The sequence below is a fragment of the Zonotrichia albicollis genome, chromosome 7 (assembly GCF_047830755.1).
Source record: "Zonotrichia albicollis isolate bZonAlb1 chromosome 7, bZonAlb1.hap1, whole genome shotgun sequence".
In the NCBI taxonomy this organism is placed as follows: domain Eukaryota; kingdom Metazoa; phylum Chordata; class Aves; order Passeriformes; family Passerellidae; genus Zonotrichia; species Zonotrichia albicollis.
In genome coordinates this window covers 31,396,583-31,418,152 of record NC_133825.1, presented here as the reverse complement: position 1 = coordinate 31,418,152, position 21,570 = coordinate 31,396,583, and the positions used below count along the sequence as shown (strand labels likewise).

Here is a 21,570-nt window from a genome sequence, read left to right as displayed (position 1 = left end):
TCTGAAAAGCTTTTGTTTAGAAAGGGCAACAGCAAGTAATGCAGCACAAAAAATAGCATTGCTATTTGAAAACCAAAGCCTCAAGCACACAAACACACATATTTTTGCATAGATTGAGACTTCGTAACAACCAATCTGCAAAAGATTATTAATAGCTGGCTTGAGTAAAACCCAGGCAGTTAGCATCACTTGTTCCAAGAAGAAGGAAGAGTTGCAGTGCAACTGTAAGAGGCAAAGAGCTTCTGTCAGGAGGTAGGCAGGAGATTCTGACTCAGGGAGGACTAAGACCTGTGCAGATTTACCGATTTGCCTTCACTGCCTTGGTTTGTTAAGTTTAGCTATAATCCTTTCTCTCAGCCACCATGGCACAGGTGCATTCCTTTGGAGATGTAAGGGAATACAGGGATAAACACCAGCAATCAGAGCTGCAGGAGGCCCCATCCCAGTGCTGGGTAATGGTGAGCGTGCCTGGACCTGAGGCTCGATGCCTCACAGGTCCGCCAGCACAGGGCACTCTTTGCCACCAGCCACCACAGCCTGTGACACCAAGATCTCCACCAAGGGGCTCTCAGATCTTTGGCCATTAGAGGGGAACGAACACTGCAAAAGTGCAGGGAGGCATCACCTCCTGAACAGAGACCCAAAAGCAAGAGCAGGCAGGAGGTTTGCTGTGCTTCTCCCTGACTCTCTGGAGGTGTTAGCTGTCCTCTCCTGGAGAAACGTGCCCTCAGGCCCAGGGTGAAGAGAGGATCCCCTGCTGTTTGCAAGCAGTCCCTGTATCTTCCTTCCACTTCTTCAGCCTCAGATGAGCTTCAGTGCCTTGCAAGAGTCACCCAAGCAGGCTGGTACAAACAATTTGGGGTTTAACAACTGCACAGTATCAGAGGAATCAATCCTTCCTTGTGGCTTCCTGCATGATGTTTGACTAGAGACCATTAAGAGACACAGTTCAGCAATAGCACCTCTTCTTCCTACCCTAGCAAGATACAGCCATCATCAGCAGCCCTTGTATCTGTATCACACCTTCACTGTACAGTGTTTGGGCATGGTCCTTCTCAAGGATATGTGTGATGATCAAGAAATTTCGGCATTTGTGAACAATTTTGCATAGAGCAAGACAAAGTAGTGTCCCTTCAGGCATGCATACATGCTTTTAAAGCTGCCGTCTGGGGAACGCACTAGATGTGTCTGCCTCCCCTCTGCCATGCAAGACAGTGTTTTCCAAGCATGAAAAGAACCTCAAAGCAGATGCACTGAATGGGAATATGAGACCTCTCAGAAGGGACCACTGGGAGTCCTTACTAGTGGCCAAGTTATTCCTTGCTCTCTGACCTAGTTTCTCTAACCACTTTGAATGATCTTCAAATAAAAAATAACAAAGGGCCTAAGGGTTAAACATCCTAAGGGGTAAACAAAATGGTGGTGACATCAGGAGCTATTAACCCAAAGATGTCATAATCTGCAATGACCCTTCATGAGAATGCTATCAACTCTAAGCTAAGGGTTACAAATCCCATGTAAAACATCCATGGTGCAAATCACCTCTAAGCAGCTCTTTTGTCAAAACCCTATCATTTACAAACCCTTTTGCTCTCTAAAGCCTGTAAGTAGGCCCACTGGTGTTTGGAAACATTGATTAAAACAGGTACTTTGAGTGGACAGCTGGGCTTTTGCCTGGAGTTACGTCTTCAAGCTTTGTTTGGAAAACATTAGTTGGACACATATACAGAATCCAGAAAACCTGAGATTAACAGAGAATATGCTAATTTCATTCATCAGTGTCTGTTTTCACAATTGAAAATTTAGAGGCAGAGAATAGTTTAACTAAGAACTTCTTGAACTGACGCATGTACAAAAATCCCATTGGATGAGTTCTGATTAAGATCAAAGGTGTCCTTTGAACAACCCAATCTGTTATGCCTTTATCACAGAAGTCTCAAAGCTCAGGCAGAATTTAAGAACACCTACAAGCATTCATGCACATACCTGCTCGTGTTTTCTGAAGCGTTCATTAGAGAGAGACTTTGTACAAACATTCAGTATTTCTCAACCAGAACTGGTTCTGTGCCTTAAATCAGAGTAAAATAAACCACAGCACAATAACAACATTATTGAATTGACAAAATTGCTGATGTGAGCTGTTTCCTACACTGATCACAGTGTGTAAAACTCTCCACCCTGCCTTCTCAAAAATACAATGCACCTTCTGCTTTGCTAAAATAAGCAAAATTGCCCGAGGGTCATTCACAGCCAGACTTTGCCAATGGCTTTATGTTGCCCCCTCTCCACTTAATCATTCTTGTGCTCCAGTCACCAGTTGAATCATCTGCTGTCATAGTTAGCAGAAGTTACACCAACACCAGACATGCACAAAACATCATGTCTTTCCTCTGGTTGAAGTCTATCAAGACTGCAGAGTCCAGATAAATTTGCCAATCCCAGATGATATTGAGACCACAAAACCAAAGCTCAGCACTTTGCTTTGTAGAATGCCCTGGCTACAGAAGTGGGACTAAAATGCTGTTCCTGCAGAAAGTGCTTGTTTCTGCCTTTTAACAACACTAAACCAATCAGCATTCATTCTACTTGGTTCTGCCTTGAGATTAATTTGATCCCTAGTAAAGCTTGGGTTGCCGCCACCAGTTATGTGCCTCTTTTTGCAGAACTCCTTTTGAAATATCTTTGGAAAGTCCTGATAATGAAAACCCATACTCCTTTACTCAGCTCTGAACTGATACATTTAGAGGACTCATTGGTTAGCAAGGTATGACCTGCAAAGAGAAGAGTCTTCAAGCCTCTTTTGGCATTTGAGTTTTTTTCCAACCAATTTGTTACAAAACTTACTGTGATGCAACTTCCCTGATCAGACCCAGCTTCTTCTTACAGTACAGGTGCTCACTTCTTTTGCTGCTGGGCAGTCCTGACAGAAGGTGGATGGGATGTAATCCAAACACCCAGCTGCCAAAGGTGTCTCTGCGCTGCCCAAAAGGCTTGCAACTGTTTCTTCAGCTCCTGCCCACTTCGTAACCCAAACTACAGGCAGGGCTTTTAACATCAACTTTTACCAGTTTTGTCTTTTATCCTTGCCAAGGCCCTCAGCTTCTTACCTGTTTAGTTTTAATGAAAATTAGCCGTTCAACCTTCCTTCTCAGTTAGTTTAGCTTTTAAAAAGACTATTCTAACTGGCAGTCCATGTAGATAATTGGTGATTCAGGGCATAGCCTTTAATACTTTCCTGCCTAGAGCCCAAAATCCAGCATTACCACGCCTGATCTGACAGATGACCTTACCCAAAGCTTTATAGGAAGGGCACTGAAGTTCAACTCCATCCAAAGCATCTGTTGAACTCTGTTGGCATAATATGGGGTTTACCATTTGCAGAATATGTAATGTTGTAGTTTTTTTCTTTTTTCCTCAGTGAGATACAGAGGCTAATCTGTGTTATTTTCAAGAATGCTTTGGATATTATTTTTCTGTTCATTGATGTACTTTTCTAAAAGCAAACATTAGCTATGTGGGGCTGCCATTGCCCTCGTGAACCGTACCATTATGTTTTCAATAACTCCTCCAACCTTCCTTGTTATCTTGTATTTCTCAAAACTGACTTCCCTTGAACTACAGGTTCTGCATGTCACTATAGCCACACTTACCTCTTCACAATCAAGAGGCATCCCTCTGGTTTTCCAGGATTGCTAATAACAGAAGAAAACTCAACTCTGCAAAGCTCTGTAATAAAAGAGCTTTTCACTAAAATAGCTGAATTTTACATCAGGACATGATTTGATCTTGGAAGAACTTCCCTTATAGAAACTCTTATAACTGAATTCAAAGGAGACAGGATTAGGTTAGTCAATAGCATCACTACTTTAGCACTAGCACAGATATTTTACCAAATAATAATTGAAAAGTTTTCCTTAAAAACATTGCTACACAACCATTCCTACTATGGACACCACAGAGAGAAGATGTAAGAACCTGAAAAATAACTGGTCCCAGCTGCATCCCACCCAGAGTCTTTTATTGCAGCAGGTAGAGTGGTCCTGATGGAGGTAAATGAGCTCAGCTGGAGAGGGAGAAGCACCTTAGCAGCAGTCCCTGAAAAAGAGGGAAGAGGCTGAGAGAGAAGGGAGGAGCTTTTTGTATCCTGAGATATCCATTAGCTGTTTGGAGTAATTGGCTGTCTCAGCTGTCCTGGAAGGCATAATGCCCAGCTCCTGGCTGGTGTGTAATCTCTCCTTGGTGTTTACAAGGATTTGGGAAGCCCTTCCAAAAGCACAGCTTGGGAGGCACTATGGGCATTTCTGGTTTTTGAGATCATGCCTCACCTGAGTGCCTGGGAGAAAGCTGCTTTCCATTGCACTGCCTTCAGGACTTGCTGTGCAGTTCCATTTGCCATGAGACAGCCCTAAGGAGGCCCTGCTGGGGACAGAGGGACTAGCTTGCTCCAACAGTGCTCTCAATGGCACATGGCCACGGCTGGGCTCTGGGGACTCACAGAGCTTGGCTCCTTGCCTTCCTCTATGGGAAATATTTGTAACCTGCAAGCACCAGAGAAAAGCATTGCCCGCACTCTCAAGAGCATCAGAGAGGTGCATGGGGGCCATGAGGAAGATACCCACGGGCAGAGATGAGAGGCTGGGGCTGAGCCATGCACAGGCCAAGGGAAGGGGTTCCTGCCACAGAAGTGCTCTTTGATTAGTGTCAGTAAACGGTGGGTAAGTAAAAATTATCGTCTTCTCTAGTCTTTCCACTGCCAGATGGAGCGATTTCACACTCACCTGCAGAGGGAGACAGCTCCTCTTTATTAGCCCAATTTTGTTGACACAGTTTGGTGCCTCCACCTTACTAGGCTGGAAAAACCAGATAAGGAATTGATGTGGCTGTGGCAGCCCACGGTCAGATTCTCCCATGGAGATGCTGCCAGGGTGTGCGGGGACCCTTCCAAAGCCAGCACCGGGCTGGAGCAGCAGTAGTTTATGAGCTGGTTGTAAAGTCCTTCAGGGGAGCAGCCCCCGAGGCAGTGCCAGGCCCTGCCGTGTGCTCCAGCAGTACTGCAGTTGCTGGCACCGGGCTGAGGAGAGGGGTCATAACAGGAGCCATGCCAGCGAGTGGCTTCACCCCCTCCCTATGCCCCACAAGGAGCTGCTCCCAGCAGGGGAGCTGCCCCCAGCCCAGGGTTCGGGAGCTGCACAGCCATCACCTGGAACACACATTCATTTGCAAACTCAGGGTGTTTCCAAGCCAGGACGGCTCCCAATCACAGGGCCTCACGCAGAGAAGTTTGGTGAGGAGCTGTGGGGCCGGGTGAACCTGAAAAGCTGGCTCAAGCGTGCCCCGAACACCTCCCGCCGCACTCGGGGCCCTTGCAGGGAGATCGCGCTGAGCAGCGAGACTGGGGGTGCTGCTGCACCCTGCGGCTGCTGCGGGACCCTGCTCATGATGCCCCTGCCCTGCCGGCAGCCAGGCACCGAGGCAGGAGGCAGCTTTGCCCTGTGCACAGCTCAGCTGGGGTTGCAGCTCTTGGGTGAGGCTTCTTCAGTCTTCTGGAAGGTATTGACTCATGTCCTACTTTTCCTCGAGGGGAAGGAGAGAGCTAAAAAAAAAAGGCAGAAAAAGAGCTTGCTCCGTGCTTGCTGCCTCATAAACCACAGTTTCAATTTTTTAATTTCCCAAGTTACACCACACCCCCGAGTGCCTGTCTCAGTACCTATGACAGGGAGGGCATTTAGTAACTGCTGGCACCGTGCCCAGGGATCAGGCACCAAGCTGAAGGCAGAGCTGCATGAAGGATAAAGCTCACCTACATCCCTTCCCCCACCATGGCTTTTAATTTGTGTGACAGGCTATTCATTATTCCTAATTTAACTTAATAACTAGCTTGAGCCCTTGTCATACTTTTCTTCTGTATTCAATACTGAAAGAATAACAAGGAAAAAAGAGAGAAAGAAGAAGAGTAAAGAGAGAAAGCTGTGTGTTTATTAGGAAAAGATTTACAGAGGACATAAATAAGATGGAAAAGCTAGAGTAGCCTTCATCTTTAATGAGTCTATTTAAATACTTCTATAAAATTACTTTGTAACTTACAGAATGGCTCCTGACAGTTTCTAAGCCAGTACACAGGTTTTCCTAGGGAAGACTCTTTACTTCAGGGGTGCTTTTTGAATGTCCACTTCTTACTCACAAGGTCCTTGGGCAGGCCTAATGCTTTACTCCACTAGAAAGAGTTGCCACCAAGTTGTGGAATCGTTTTTAAACAGACTTGACTCCCTGGATAGAAATGCCTCCTAACTCTGCAGTAGCTTTGGGAATGAAAGCAGCTATAAGAAATTCAAGAAGTTAAGAGCATATCTGATAGGGGACAACATGCTAATGATGCATGTGATGCTTGCTTGAGCTTCTTTCTGAAATTGAGAATAGCAAGGAGGAAGCATAGGAAAATAGATTCACATTTTTGTAAGTCCACACAGACTCTTGAGTCTCAAATACTTCTGTCTGCTATTCTGCTTGCAAACAAAGCCACGTGCAGGTCTCTGTCCTCATCAGGCCATGATGCCTCCAGTTTGCAAACACGGTGTGTTTGTCTTCTCCCTCTTTCTTCTTCAAGTTCAAAACAATCCAACATTGTCACCAAGCCACAAGTTTGCCAGCTCTCTTGCTTTGTTCAGCCTGATCTAAATATCCAAACTCTCACGTAGGCAGCAGTAATGATCTCCTTCTTCCACCTCAGAGATGAAAAAATGCCCCACCTCCACCCCCTTGTCCAAACTCATCTGCTAGGAGATGACAACAAGGTCACTATAGTGCAACTGGAAACGGGCAGGAATGCTGAAAATTTGTGGCAATATCTCTTTTTTATCTAAAAATAAACCCCAAATCCCATCAACCTCTTAATTTCAGTTTGCAGACACAGAAAGGTGTCAGGCAGTGTTCCTATTACTTATCTACAATGCCCACTTTCCCCCTAATATCTATCAGCACCTTGCTCTGATCTCCCTCTTCCTGCCATTAGAGACTAAGGCTCCACATTCTCAGCTCAGTGGGAATGAAGCCACAAAGGGCTGCTACAGAGCAAGGTTAATAGGTCATCCAAAGTCACCTTCATCTTAGCCCCTCTGCAAGCTGAGGGTTAAGGAGGGAAGACAGCACTGCCTGGCCTCAGAAGACCTCCCAAGTCAGAGCCAGGCACTATTCCAACCTAGAGCAGCCCAGGAGCCCAGCCAAACTATTGTTTCACAGGTTGCAGTAAAAACACATCTCTTGTCTGGGAAAAACCCCGCATGGGACAGCAAGCAAGAGCAGAGGCTAGAACCACCAGTGAGGACAGCTGTGGCAGTGAGGTTACTCTCCAACTACTGGGAGCACTGCAGTGGCCCCAGTGGGAGCATGGAGCAGAGTCTTTGATCCTCAGTGTGGGCCACTGGCAGTGGGCACATCGGACAACGCTGTGGGCAGGTTGTGCAACTGCACCCCAGTTAGGTTTGCCTTAGAGTCCAGGGTGAGTAAAAACACATTAGGTATCACTCCATACCATGGGCCAAGTAGGGCAACGATATTGTCTGTTCACACTGAAATGAGGAGAGCCTGCTGCTTCTCTAAATGTGGTGTAGGGCCCATTTGCTGTGACCAGCTCTCTGAGCTATTGGCTGCTGGTCCTGGCACTTGCATCTGTTCCAGATTTCTTTCATCACAGGTTTGGAGGTGCTATGGGAATGGGTGTGTGCCACATGAAGACAGAGGAGAGAAGAGAATGAAAGCCTGCAGAAAGGCTAAAACATTGCTGATGGAGGTATGTGGAGACTATAGCAGCAGTAATGAGAAGGAAAAAGCACTTCCATCTTGCTTGAACAACTTCCTGTTATGAGAATCACAGATTCACATTAAACCAAGACCAGAGAACTGCCACAGAGGAGAAAGAATATAAGTTTATTTTAAAAAATAATAATTTAGCTCAAACATAAACGGGATTGCAGAGTGTTGACTGAAGTTGGAAGAACAATATTTATCCACAGAACTTAGACCAGTTTTTCTCTCTTGTAGATGATACTTTCAGTGCCCTTCCTTGTCCACAGCTCTGCTTCAGTTCTCATCTGCACATAAAGGTATCCTGACTACTGAGGCTCTTAGTAACAAGGCAGAGGAGAAATGGTGTCTGCTGCATATGAAATGCTGTTCCTGCCTCCAGAGCCTCCATGATCCAAAAAGCCAGAAGAGCAACTCCAGCATCTAAACCAATGTGCAATACAAAGGGAACAACCTGCACTCCTCCCTGGAAGTCTACCTACCCATGCCCCATTCCCAGCATCCTGGCCAAGTGCTCCCACCCACGCCTGAATTCACCCCCCCGCCCACAGGTGCTGTACACAGAGGTGTAGACACAGGCCTTTGCAATACTCCTCCCTCCCCACTCTCTTCTCATCCAGACCTGCAGATCTTTCACCTCTCTCCATGCCTGCATGCCATACATTTCTTGGCACAGCAGCAGTTCATTTCACAGTGATGGGATATGCCCTGGAACACACCGGCCACTACTGCAGTTTTTTCTCATCTGTGAAGTGGCCTTTCATGCAATTGCCATTCTGATACACAGGGCTGGCCCCTTTCCTCCTGCACCACAGCACAGATTTGTAGAGAGCAAATCCAATAGCAGCCAGACACAGCAAGAGAAGAGCCAATATGTCCAGGCAGAAGTACTCATACAAGGAAAGGTCGTAGACAGCGGGGCGAAGGAAGGGCGCCCCATTGTGCCGAAGGACGTACTCCAGCCAATACACTGTCCTGTTGAGAGCATGCATTGGTCTGTCCAGGTGCAGGGCTGAGATGTGCTGGGCTGCTTTTCTGTAGCTGCAAGGGAAGATGACAAGACATTTACCTTTCAATAGAAACTTCAAACTGAGAAGTGGCCTGACACATCCAGTGATGCTTTGAAGTCCCAAATAATACCTTGGGAGAGGGGCAAGTTTCTCCCATTCTTCTTCTGAAACCCACTCTGATGGCACTGGCCAGCTATGAAGGCACAAACCAGAGTGGATTTTTCTTTGTGTTTTGTTAATAACACTGACAGTTTGGCTTGCAAGTACCTGTTCAGTGAGCTCATGTGTATGACACTTTCTGAAGGGAGTTTACACCCCAAGACCTCACCCAGGATCAAGCAAAAGCTATACACTTGATGAGTGGCCAAACCCTTCTAGATACCAAACTGCAACACCTCTTAATAGGTAAGAAATACAAAATACTTTCAAAATCAAGCTCTCAGAGAGCATTTCAAAAATCAGCAGTTGCACAAGTCCCATTAGAAAACAGGAGCCCTTTGTCACTTTTCTGTTCCTGCTTCAGTTCTAGGAAAAAGCAGAGTATATGACTGACAGAAGGAGCAGATGGAGCATTACCTGCAGTTCCCTCTCTATTTCTACAGAAAGCTTTTTGGACAAGTTCAGGGAGGTCCCAATGGGAGGCTGTGATCTCACCCTCCCTGATGACAGGGTGGCATTAAGAGGTCTGTTCCCCAGTAGCTCAGAAAACCTTCTAAGAACATTACAGCCAGACAGGACTAGATCACACTCCTTAGAAGCAAATGCTGGAGTATCTCCTCCTGTGCTGCATCTAAGGATTTTGAGGCACTGATACATCTGGTCAGCTGAGCAGTGCTTGACACTGTGCTTGGTACAGAAGCCATCATAGGTGGTGTAGGGGTCAACACAAAGACACACTGGTCCCTACACACTATCTGCACCAAGGAGGAGCTTGATGCTTCCAGATGCCTCACCTGGGGTCAGAGATGACGGTGATGACAGCGTGGTAAAGATCCTCTTCTTTTAGTCTGCTCCAGTCCATGAGGATACCCATGCCCTTTGCCTGCACTCTGGTCATGATGTCAAACTGGTCCCCATAGAAAGGAAATCCCACCACTGGCACACCGTGATAAATTGCCTCAAATATACCATTCATCCCACAGTGGCTGACAAAGGCTTTCACATTGGGATGGCCTGCAGGTAAAGGAAGAGTAGCAAGTCAGTGCCTTCCACGTTGCAACAGGGCTACCAGGGGTTCCTTAACACACAATGTTGATGTATGTTCAGGGAAAAACAGGCATGCTAAGCAGAGAGGATGTTAAGCAGAGAGGATTCCTTTGGGAATACATCTGGTTTTTGCAGCCCAGAATTGCTGAGTAGAGCCTGGAGGAGAAGGGAGATAGGAGCCAAGCAGCTTCAAGCAGGTGTTAGGTGAGGAACATGTTTTGTACAGATCAGACAAACAAGAAGCAACAGACTTAGATCCACACAGGTGCTGCTATCCTTATGTACCTTTGCTGTGGTTTGGGCTAAACTCCAGGGGTGTTGCTAGTGGCACACACATACACAGAACCCAGCCTTACCTAGCAGGTCATTCTGGGGCAGCCACCCCATCATCAGCGTATTCTCACCCAGGTTTCTTGGCTTCTGACCAAAATATCTGTGGGAGGAGACAGAGCAAGGGAAAAAAGGAGAAGAGAAACACAGACAACAAGAGTAAATTCAATCAGATCAAGAAACAGAAAGCAAACTCTGTGATTTGAAATTAATCACCCCTCAACATTGTTTTCCATCCAACTCAAGTGAAAATGAATCCCATTCCCTTTTCACCTCCACACCACCCTTTGCGGGAGGCGAGCAAATGCACCAGCCATCTTCTCCACCAAATCGCTTGGAAGAGCTCGGATCCCGATGCCAAAGGAGACAACAACGACACCTGCCTCTGCTGCTTCCACCCAGAGACGCAGACCCTGTGGGCAAAACACAGCTGCCTTGAAGTATTCTTCCAGAAGGGCCTTTCCCACTCTTCCCTCTGACAGAGGCAGTAGAAACTGTCCACAGAGAAGATGAAGCCAAATCCACCCAGAGCACAAAGCTACATGGTTTTCACCAGGCAACAAACTCTAAAACCACTGTGGTTTTTGCACCCAGACAGGCAGAAATTACTTGAGCACCACCTGGTCTTGGGAGTCTGCAGGGAGGTGACCAATGGCATTATCTCCTGCTGGAGGTAACACAATTAGTCTTTGACAAGAAAGGTCCTGTAAACAGAGGTACCACGTAGGAATAGCTAGGAGAGAGAGAAAAATTGGAGCAAAAAAAGGGAGGCTATTTTCCCATTACCACTAAGACAAAAGGCCTGTCAGGATCTCTAGATGTAAGCTGATACAAGAGACAAAACATCACACAGTCAGGAACAACTTCTTCCTGGAAAGTTCCTACAACTCTCCAATGTCAAAGTCTTCTGGAGGGGGCAGAAAGTCTTGCCATATTGACAGGAGACTTCTAACCATTCTTGATAGCTACTGGCAGACAGCAGATTTAGTTTTTGATCACTGGACAGAAAGGTAGCTACAGATCCAGTAAAACTCATAGTCATTTGTCCTTCATTTAGAGGTTACCTGTAATGCTACATAAACAGGTCTGTAGCTAGAACAGAGTCTGTACTTTTTTTAACCAAAGCCAGAAGGTAGTAGGGAGAAGACATCAGCAACCACAGCTACTGTGAAGCAAACATGGACTATTCCCTCTTATGCCAGGCTGGGATGAATTATGTCCTTCTTCAAGTCTCCCATGTATCTCAGTCAGGAGCATTTTAGGGAAGTTTAATAAAAATCTATCTTTGAATATATATACTTCCTAAAATAAATATGCAGGAGAAAATGAATTTTAAAAAAATGTTATTAAAAGAGAAAACTAAAGTGATTAATACAGAATATTAATTGTATTTTAAAAGTTAGAGGATCAGAGTACAAAAGAGTTACAGAGCACATCTTAGTGTTATTCTCTGGGGATACTTCTCCTTTGTTATATGCTTCAGAGACTCATGCCTGCCTTTTCAGAAATGCTTAGAGTGCGCTAAAACAAGAATCAAGAAGTTTACAATAGAGATATTTTAGCTTCTGCATTCTTTTGAGTTTTACATCCTTTGAGCAGTACAACCACTGAAACTACTACAGAAGAGAAAGTGCTGGTTTTCCTTTTCTAAATAAAAGTATAATGACTCCTAAACCAGATGACTATGTTATCCATTATAATTGGGCCATAACATTTATCTTTCAGAAACAGCATTGAAGCTGCCAGGGAAGCATGGTTGACCACCAAATGTTCTCACGTTCTCTCAACTACAAATCTATATTTAACCAAGTCCTAAATAGAAGCATTCAAAATCATAGTGTTTCAAATAGGAGGAAATAAGCATTTAATTACATTTCAAATGGGACATTCTTTAAGGCACACCTAGACCTACAGAGGCTCTCTCTTCTGCTGGCATCCCATGATGTGGACATGGACATGCCTTCCTGCTAGCATGACAGCCACCACCTACTGCAGGGCTCCAAACTTATCTCCATCATTCTTTCCTTAAGTGCCCTGGGATCTGTTCTGGAAGCTGTGAAGCACATGAGTAATGCCCTAACAAACAACTCCCTTCTTTATAAGGCAGGTGTGTACGTGGCCAGGTTGGACCAAGCCAGAGTTTTGCAAGAGCTGTGAGGCAGCCACCCTCTGACACAGCTTTCGGAGCACCCTACGTGCGTTTCATTACCTGCAGACCGTGCCACATGGGCAAGGCTCATGTGCAGTCAGACACATCTGGAGAGCTTCTTTTTAAGGCACCTGATCTCACCTCTTTTTTAACTGAAAAATATTGGTATCCACAGCATCAGTGAAGTTGCCATCAGAGATCTTGAGAGGCCTCTAATAATTTGAAAGTTGAAATCTTATCTCCCTTTCAGACCCTTAGTCAGGACACTAGGACATCTTGACTGCCCAAGTTTTATTATCCAGGTTTATTTCCCCTCAATGTTTGTAAAAGTGATAAGACAAGTCCTACTCTCTTCCAATACTGTCTTCAGCCAGAGGTTTTAGGAGCTTGTTCCTCTGAATTTATTCCTGGGATTAGTAAAGCATAAGCTGGAGAAAGCCTTGAGAGGAATTTTCAGGACTGAATCTTGAGAAAAAGGGGTTGATACCCTGCAGTTTTCTACAGTTTGGGATTCTACACTCAATTTAATGAAGGAACAAGAACAGCTGTCCCCTGTGGTTTCTTAACACTACAAGCTCAAGGGCAGAAATGCTCTGTGAGAAATAGGATGAAGGAGGAAATTCTGGATTAACACATCAGTGATGAAACAAAGCAGATTAATTGTTCTTCCCATTCCCACAGGAGCAAACAAACTATTCATTCTCAAGTCCCAGGGGCAGCACTTCCATCTTACAAACTCCACACACCATTTTACATGGACAGTGAGGCCAAATCCCACTTCAGCGTGGCCCACTTAATTCTACATCCTCCCTGCAGCCTGACAACCTTCAGTGTTCCTTGTCTCACCAATGCACCCACAAGCACCAAAACACCACAGCTTTCCAGATACTTGGGGCTTCAGAACTTTTACAAGGTTCTCCCAGAGAAGATCTGTACTAAGTAGCCTCCCTAGTTGATGTGCAATCATAGATCAAAGCTTTCTTGCACTTACCACTGGAAGGGGCTTTGCAGGCTCAGCCAGGATCCCCCCTGTGAAAATGACATGGGGGAGGGTTGGACGGGGAAAGTCCAACACTACATCATTACAGAGGAAGAACAGACTGGTTCCATGAACAAGGTCCAACATGGATGTCTTGGGCTCCACACTATGCTTCTCCATGAGACGTTCAAACTTGGGCAGGATGACCAGTTTTGTAGCCACACGAGTGATTATGTAGACTAGGAGATTCCAAGTCCTACCAAAAAAGCCCATCCTGTCTGTCATCAGGGAGTTGAATTCAGGGACATAGGCAATGGGGGAGGTGGCACCAATCTCTGCTGGGAACCAGAAGCCAGTGGAAATCACAGCATATTTGATGTGTAGGATGTGGGCCAGGATAAATCCACACATCTCATTGGGGTCCACCAACAGCAGATCAAAGTGCTCCAGCTGGAGTTTCTGCAGAAGGGTAGAATTTCCCAGTACTAGGTCACAGTTTTCCAGATACTTCTCCAAAAATGAAAACACCTCCAGGGAGGTCATCTTCCCTTGAAAGATACGCTTTATCTTCTCCTGCACCCAGGCATCTGCGTTCTCTGTGCTGAAGGTTCCCCAGTACCTCTGCACGCGGAAGCCGGGCAGGGAGGTCTCCACATCCCGACCTTCATGGAGCAGCAGCACAGGGTCATGGCCTCGGTCAGTCAGTGCCTCTGCCACCCGCATGAAGACTCGCAAGTGGCTGTCAAAGACTATGGTGGGCATGATCAGCACCTTGGCACAGTGAGATGGCTCCACAGTGAATGCAGTCACGAGGAGAAGAAGAGCAGCAGGGCATGGTAGCACCTTCATCATCTTCATCACTGCAAGGAGACAAACATGCCATTAATGCAGTATCTCTGTCACGCACTCAGTCATAATAGTTGGAATTGTAGCTGCAAGCCAGGACTTGTGAGCTGGGACAGGAGAGCAGTCTGGAGTCTTTCACTGGGGAACATCCATCCCCATCCACTCTGCCTTGCCCGAAAAAAAACCCAACCAAACCAGAAACAATCCCACAGAAATACCCCAACAACCAAAGTCAGAGATCAGGGGAGTTTTCCAGAAAATCTCTTCTCTGTGCTCCTGAGGCTCAAAAACTAGCAGACTGACTCACAGAGAGTTACTGAGGGTGAGTGGCTGGAGAAGCTATGCTGGGTCACAGCACCAGCAGGGACACTTGCTGCTCAGTCCCTGTTTACCGCTATGGAACCAGCTCAGCTGGATTTTATTTTTATTTCTGTCCAGCCAGAACAGCTGGTTCTCTCTGAGGCCTTGATGTCTGTGCAAGTTGGCAGGGAGGCCTGCAGAGCTTGGTGGAAAGGCCATGAGGTGTGCCCTGGCTTTGGCCCTCACATGGCTGGCAAGGCACTTTGCTCAGCACAAACAAGGCAGGAGCAAGTCCAGGTCACAGCAGGACCCACCGAGAGGAGCCACAATCCCAGAGAGCACAGCTACAGTCTGGACAGAGAGCTGCTCCAGTACGGCTCAGTCATTCCTCAGTCTCTGGGGAAAGGGCTGGGAAAGGAAAGCGAGTGCCAGGATACTCATGCACTAGAAGAAGGCAAACCCAGAAAGCAATCCCAGAGATGACATGCAACACCTGTGGCACACTGACGCCCCTTAGTCACACTCCTAAAGCCGTCATCCCTTCTGCAGTTTGGTGAAACACCCAAGATTTCTGTTGTGTAAGGGATGTTGCTACATCACTGGAAGCGAATGCGCCTCACCCACACCTAGCATTATTTTGGGAGAAGAACTATGTGATAATTATTTGTGAATAGTCAGAAGCAGAGTAGTTTTCTGAGAACCCAGTTCAGACATGCTAGGAAGCAGCAGTGGGAAGAGGAAGAAGTTACAATGGGAACAACTAGAAGTGGATTTTGGATGACCCCCACATGCTAAGCCCCAGTGGGGCTGCAGGGATGTGGTAGAGTGGAATTTGGTACAGGATCTTCTGACAGCCCCGCCGATAGTGCTTGATCAATTAAGAGGTGGGAAAGAAAGTAATGAACAAGATTCTGCTAAATACAGTGTTCAAACTGCCCTCAGCAGGCCTCTCTCTGGCTAAACTAAGCACATGAGAGCAAAGACATGGGAGAATAAAACTGCCCTATTCTTCCTCCAGTGCTTTCTTGTCCCACGTGGAGACAGGCATAGGAAACAAACAGAGCAGCTACTGGTTGGCACCCTCCCCTGTTTCAAAGGCAATTTCTGATAGTGCTTGGACTCCCATCCTTCCCACCCAGGGTCAACTGTGTGGCTGTGCCTGCACAAGTGATAAGAAACACGAGAAAAAGCTAACAGATACCAAGAGGGTAGCTGGACCCACAGAACAAGAGCTCCAGGAGAATATAGACAAAAGTGATGGGCGGGAAAGAAGAAAGCATAAGCTCTGCAATGAATGTAAGGATCTGCCCAGCATCCTGCTTCCCTAACAGCAGGAAACAGGCTGGCCTGTGACAATGCATTGGTCACAACAGAGCTACAGCCCACAAAGCTGGTCTGGTACTCAGATTACTTGAGAGGCCCAAAAGGAACTTATCCTGCCCAACACCAGGGAAGGTAAAGCATTTGGCTATGACATTCACAGCAGATCCAGGAGCACATGCTGCTTCCAGGAAGCAAGGGAAGGATGGCAGCCATGTGATCTCCGCTGGGATGGCAGGGAGTTAAGGAGAGAAGCAGACAGGCTTTCCCTGGGGCACCTAGTGGGTCATACATGCACATAAGTATGCCAAGAAGAGTAAAAGAGGTTTTATATATGGGGTAGGGTGTTTTCTTCTTGGGCAACAAGAAAAAAGATGAAGAAATAGTCCAGGTAAAAGGCATAGTTATTTAAAGAAAAAAATAGTCACCCATCTTCAGCCAAGGACTGTGTTCTGCCATGGACCTACATGCCAGACATTGCTGAGACCCTCAGCTCAGCTAAGACCCTCTGGGGACTACCAAAATCCAAATGACAAGTAAGGTGTCAAATCTCAGCCCTCAGGTCAGGGGCAGATGCTGACTCAGTGAGACTTGCAAACTGCTCTTGGTGGTTTCATCTCTTCCAAATCAGGAGCAATCCCTAAAGGTGCTGGCTCAGGAACCTCTTCTCCCTACCCAAGCAATAAGGGAGGCTGTAAATCTTGCTAAGATGTGAGAGGATGCCAGGCTGCAGGAAGAGACCTTTTTTTCTACTTCAGCTCAGTACCTCCAGAGATAATCTCTGCTCTATCCGTGCCCAGAAAGGTACCCTGGTCATAGCTTCAGCCCTAGAGCTGTGCTGGATGCACCAGACACATCCAATTTTAGTGCTATTGGGATAAAACAAAGGCTAACTATCAGCAAAAAGGGAACAAGGGCTTGTTCAGCAGCTAGTCATTGTTGAAGTCTCAGGCTGATGGCAAAGGGGAAGGGAGTCCCAGACCTATACAAGGGCTAAATGGCCCAGTTTAGAAGGCTCAAAATTCACCTGCTCACCTCGCTGGTTTACTTCTTACTGACACTGAACAAAAGAGCTGCTCCATGAGCTCTGCAGCCTGGGCAGCTGCTGTGGCCAGTGCAGTCAGTTCAGCCCAGCTCTCTGGCTATGGGAGCTCAGCTACTGCAGGCAGGTGATCTTCAGATATTTTCAGGCACCTTCAATCACGTGGGATTGTGATTCTCTGGGAAGGTGAATTCATGGTTTGTGCCTTGTCAGAGGTGAAAAATCCAGTAAATGACAAAAGGTAAATGACAGATTGCACACTAGGCCTGAGAGCAGAGTAGACGGAACCATCTCCTTGTTTGTGGTCTGGAAGTCCTAGTGGCTACATCACATGAATACTGCAAAAATAATCCTGCCACTGCAAGGGAAAGGTTTGTAAAGAGAGAATAGACCCTTCCCTGTTTTCATGACAAGTGCTTGGCAGAGCCATGCCAGCTGGCTGATCTACACAGAGCAATGGACCTAACATCACAATTAACACTGGCAGCCAGAGTCAGGGTTCAAGGGAACTGTTGCAAAAGCCCACACCACTGCAGTTTCACCACTGCAGTATTCAGGGCAGAGCAGGCACCTCAGTGGGAGCAGGACCTGGGAAAGTGAGACTGTCACAGCAAGCAGCAGCATCCCCCCTACCCTGCACAACTGTCCACCTCCAGCTGCTGGGAGATTGCTTTCAAAACCACAGCAATGCATTGGTGCTGAAATGTGAGGCACCAGAAAAGGAGTGGAGAGGGCACAGTCCTCTGAAATGCCCCTGAGAAACCTCTTTCTAGGCTGAAATTTGTCCCATGATTTTGCCCCGTTTAACATGTTTGACAGGGTATGGCTTCGGTATTGATGGAAAATTACACCAATCAACTTAAGTGAAATAACCAAACAGCCACAGCTCCAATTTAATTCAGATGCCTTTTATTAGGCTGAAGTACTAAAACCTGTCACAGCAAGCAGTCAAGGCAAAGAACCCCACAAAGAAAGGGCTATGAACAGGCTCAAATGCAAGGACTGCCATTTGTATCTCTCCCTCACTTTTTTATATTACCTAGTATCTGCCCAGGACCTGGAGGCCTGTATACATGGGACTGAATTATTTCCCCTCCTGCATTCTGGTCTCTATGCAGCTCTCGCCCACAGTAAGAAACGTTTTCACTGCAAACTTCTCAGGAGTTAACAAAGCAGCAGAATTAATTGAAAAGCAAAAGATACTTTCACCTGGATGTTCTAAACTCTTCCTGGAATAAGATACTGAGATTTGCCTGTTCTGTTGGGTATGATCCAAAAAAACCCAGGATCTTCTGCTACCATCACGCTGATGACAGCCAGCCTAGCTGCAGCAAATTTATGGAAGCCAAGACTGTGAAAGCAGGCAGGTACGCAGCTCCAAGAGCAACTTTGTCACTGCAGGAGGATATTACACTATCAGCAGGGGCTGCCCAGGGGAATCCCTAGTAAAAACCTAGAGGATACAATACTGTACAAAGCAAATAAAGCACAGGTGGAAATAGGGAAGTTTAACCAGGCTTCTGTGCTCTGGTTTTGGTTTATCACAGACTCTGACTTAACTAGAGTCACCTGGGTAAATTACAGTAACACTAAAACATTTATATTAACACTATAGCATACTAATGTCAGAGCATATCAATACGAGTATTAATATTTTAGTATAGAAAACAAAGATAAAGGAAAAAAACCCTTCAGATATAAGCATCCCCTGGCAGTCTGTATCCCTGAGGGTCTTTTAAAATGCTGTTTGCACACAGACTGAATAGGGCACAGATGGTTTGCTCAAAACAACATACCTTTCTAGCATTTTTCCTTTTACATATTCATAGAAGCCCACTGCAAGCACAGAGAATGAAGGAAGCCAAGATCACTCTTCCAAGATCCCTTTGGAAGGACCAAAGGGAACAATCACAGCAGTGATCAGGTCAGCATCAGAATGATTTATACCTTTCACCACATTGGTGCTACTGCTGCCACAAAACACCAGAAGTGGTCTGGCTGATCTCTTTTGGACAAAGATTGATGCAGTCCCCAAACACTTCCTAACTTTTGGTACTTTGGACCACTTTCAACATCCTTCCTGTCTCATTAGAGTTACATGGAGGAAGTTCTACAAGCAAGGTCGGAATCTGTGGGGTAGCAGGAGGTTTCCAGACGATAGTGCCAGGGAACCATGACACTAAAGGAAATACTGGTCCATAATGACTGAGAAAAGAAATAAAGATCTGGATCTCAGCTTGTCACAGTATTTGAAATTACACACACCTTGAGCTGGGGGATGGTGTCAGACACCACACATCTGCTTCCCCAGCTAGCCCCTCATCACACATTAAATCTGTCTAGGAAGTAAGTGATATTTCCCCCATTCAATATCCACAGGCTTCCTGTTTGTCTTGTGAAAGCAACAGAGATGGTTTGTGACACAGGGTGCTCTGCAATAACAAGTTCTTCTGGACAGCCTTTTTCTCTCACTTACAACATGGTTGCAAGACAGAGCAGCTGATGTGAGACTGTGCCCCTTGTGAGTGGTCTGAGGTCTGCCATGTGGAAGCAAGTCAGAACATTATTTGTAATCCCTGGATGAAAGAGAAAGAACAGCTTGGGGCCATTTCCAAATAGTCGTGTGAGCCATAGACCTCAAAGTGAGAGCACATGACAGGCCAGAGCGTTATTTGGTCTTAAGAAGAATGTATGACACTCAATTTAAATAAGTTCTTCAGACTGCAGAGAAAACTGGGAAGATACAGGTGCACCAAACCTTAGGGAAGCAGTCAAGAGGAATGGGGAGGAAGGAAAAGAATCTTCTCATTAACTGCCTTGTCATTTCAACTTCTTTCTGCAGAGAAGCAGCACATTTAAAGAAAAGTTATTAAACACCTCAGAAGGTTGTGAAATCTTGTGTAGAAAGCTATGGGGACTGATAAAGTCCTGACAGACAAGTCTGATCACATTTGACAGAGTTACAAGAGTAGAGAAGCTAGGGATGAGTCTTATCTTCAATGAAACAATTGACGCCCTCACGTAAAAGAAACCCACAATCAAACCAAAGAGCTTCTTGGCTCTGAGCCCACCAGAGGAATGAGACCTGGCTGAGCTGCCGTAAACAGAGGTTGAAGAGGGTTGCATAGGAAGAGGAGGCAGAACAGGAGATGGAAGATACTCCTGAGATGTAATCTTCTAAAGGAAGATGAAGCAAGTTACACAAAGGCGCTCTGAACGCGCGTCCGTGTGCCAAGGCTCTAGTCCTGTGCATTGAAGCAGATGCTGAACTCGCGCCTCGCTGGAGCAAACCGGGCTGCACACGCGCGTCCGGGCAGAGCCGGGGCCAGGCTGACAGCCGAGACTTCGGACCGAGTCCCTGTCCCCGTCTCCCGGCCGGGCAGAGCTCAGGTGCCATCAGCCCAGCCCGGCCCTACAGCGCTCACCCGGAGCGCAGCTGGCAGCCCCCGCCCGCGGCCACCCCGAGCCCCCGACCGCGCATCCCACCGACCCCGCAGGCACGCCGCAGGGCGAAGGACCCGGGCAGGGCACGGCAGCCCGGCAGGGCACGGCAGCGGGACAGCGCCGCCGCTGCGGAGGCGAGCGGCCCCGCCGGGGGACACGCCGGCCGCAGCTCCTCCAGGCCGGCCGTCCCCCGCCCTTGCGCCGCGGGGCCGGCACCCACCTGCAGCGAGTCCCGGCGGAGCGCGGCCCGAGCGAGAGGCGCGGCGGTGCGGGAAGTGGGAGGGAAGAGAGGGAGGAAGGGAGGGATGCGGCCGCCACCCGCCCGCCTTCCCCTTTCAAGCCGGCGGGCGCAGGTGGGGCCGGGAGGCGCAGCCCCGGCCCACGGGCCGCGCCCCGGGCCGAGCCGAGCCGAGCCGAGCCCGGGGCTGTGGCACGAAGGCGGGGCGAGAGAAGGACGCGGTGGGCACAGAGAGCCGCACCCGCTGCCCCGCCCCGGCAGCTCGACGGGCAGCGGGACAGCGCTGCAGTTTGTGCCTCCGGCCCGGCCAGCGCTTCTGATCGCCCTTAGAGCATCTCTCCAGTGACCGCTGCCCGGACACGGCCAGGGCCAGAACCCCCTTGAGAGGAGGGCAAGCGGAACTCGATAGTCAGGACAGCAAAAGGGAATGGGCGGTGCACAAGGGAATCGGGATGTGAGGGACACTGTTCCAGCACACACCAGACAGGGATGTCCTGTTGGTCCAGTTCCAGCACTAATAACAGCTGTAGCTGCACCACTGTTGCACAGGGAAACCAGGCCTCTACACCAGGACAGCAGTAGAGCAGAGATGTAGGCTAAGTATGTCTAGCAGCTGCAAAATCTTGTGAAAGGACCATTTTTTCCCAGGAGTGTCAAGCATGTCACTTTGAGAGTCTCACAAATCATTTCCCACCCCAATGCTTGTTGCACTTGCTCACTCAGGTGCTGATCTCCAGCAAGGCTAATGACATTCTCTGTGCAGGAATTTCAGACAGCATGACCTCTCCTACAGCATCACGTTCAAGGTGGAAGGCTGTGGCAAAGACTGTTGGTTACAGAGCAACACAGAGCCCAATGCATGTGGTGCATTATCCCACTCTTTCCAGAGAACCACAGTGTGAGGGA

At 47.4% G+C, this 21,570-nt stretch overlaps 1 protein-coding gene across 1 annotated transcript; it reads right to left on the bottom strand.

Annotated features, from left to right (window-relative positions):
* Positions 1 to 7,886: 7,886 nt before the first annotated feature.
* On the bottom strand, positions 7,887 to 21,059 carry LOC102066639 (2-hydroxyacylsphingosine 1-beta-galactosyltransferase). The gene is made up of 6 exons (XM_074544868.1): positions 20,647 to 21,059; positions 13,487 to 14,334; positions 10,620 to 10,759; positions 10,373 to 10,449; positions 9,764 to 9,983; positions 7,887 to 8,841 (listed from the first exon to the last, which is right to left on the bottom strand). The coding sequence occupies exons 2-6, from the start codon at positions 14,330 to 14,332 to the stop codon at positions 8,526 to 8,528; spliced, it is 1,599 nt and encodes a 532-aa protein (XP_074400969.1). The 5' UTR covers positions 14,333 to 14,334; positions 20,647 to 21,059; the 3' UTR covers positions 7,887 to 8,525.
* Between the last annotated feature and the right edge of the window lie 511 nt (positions 21,060 to 21,570).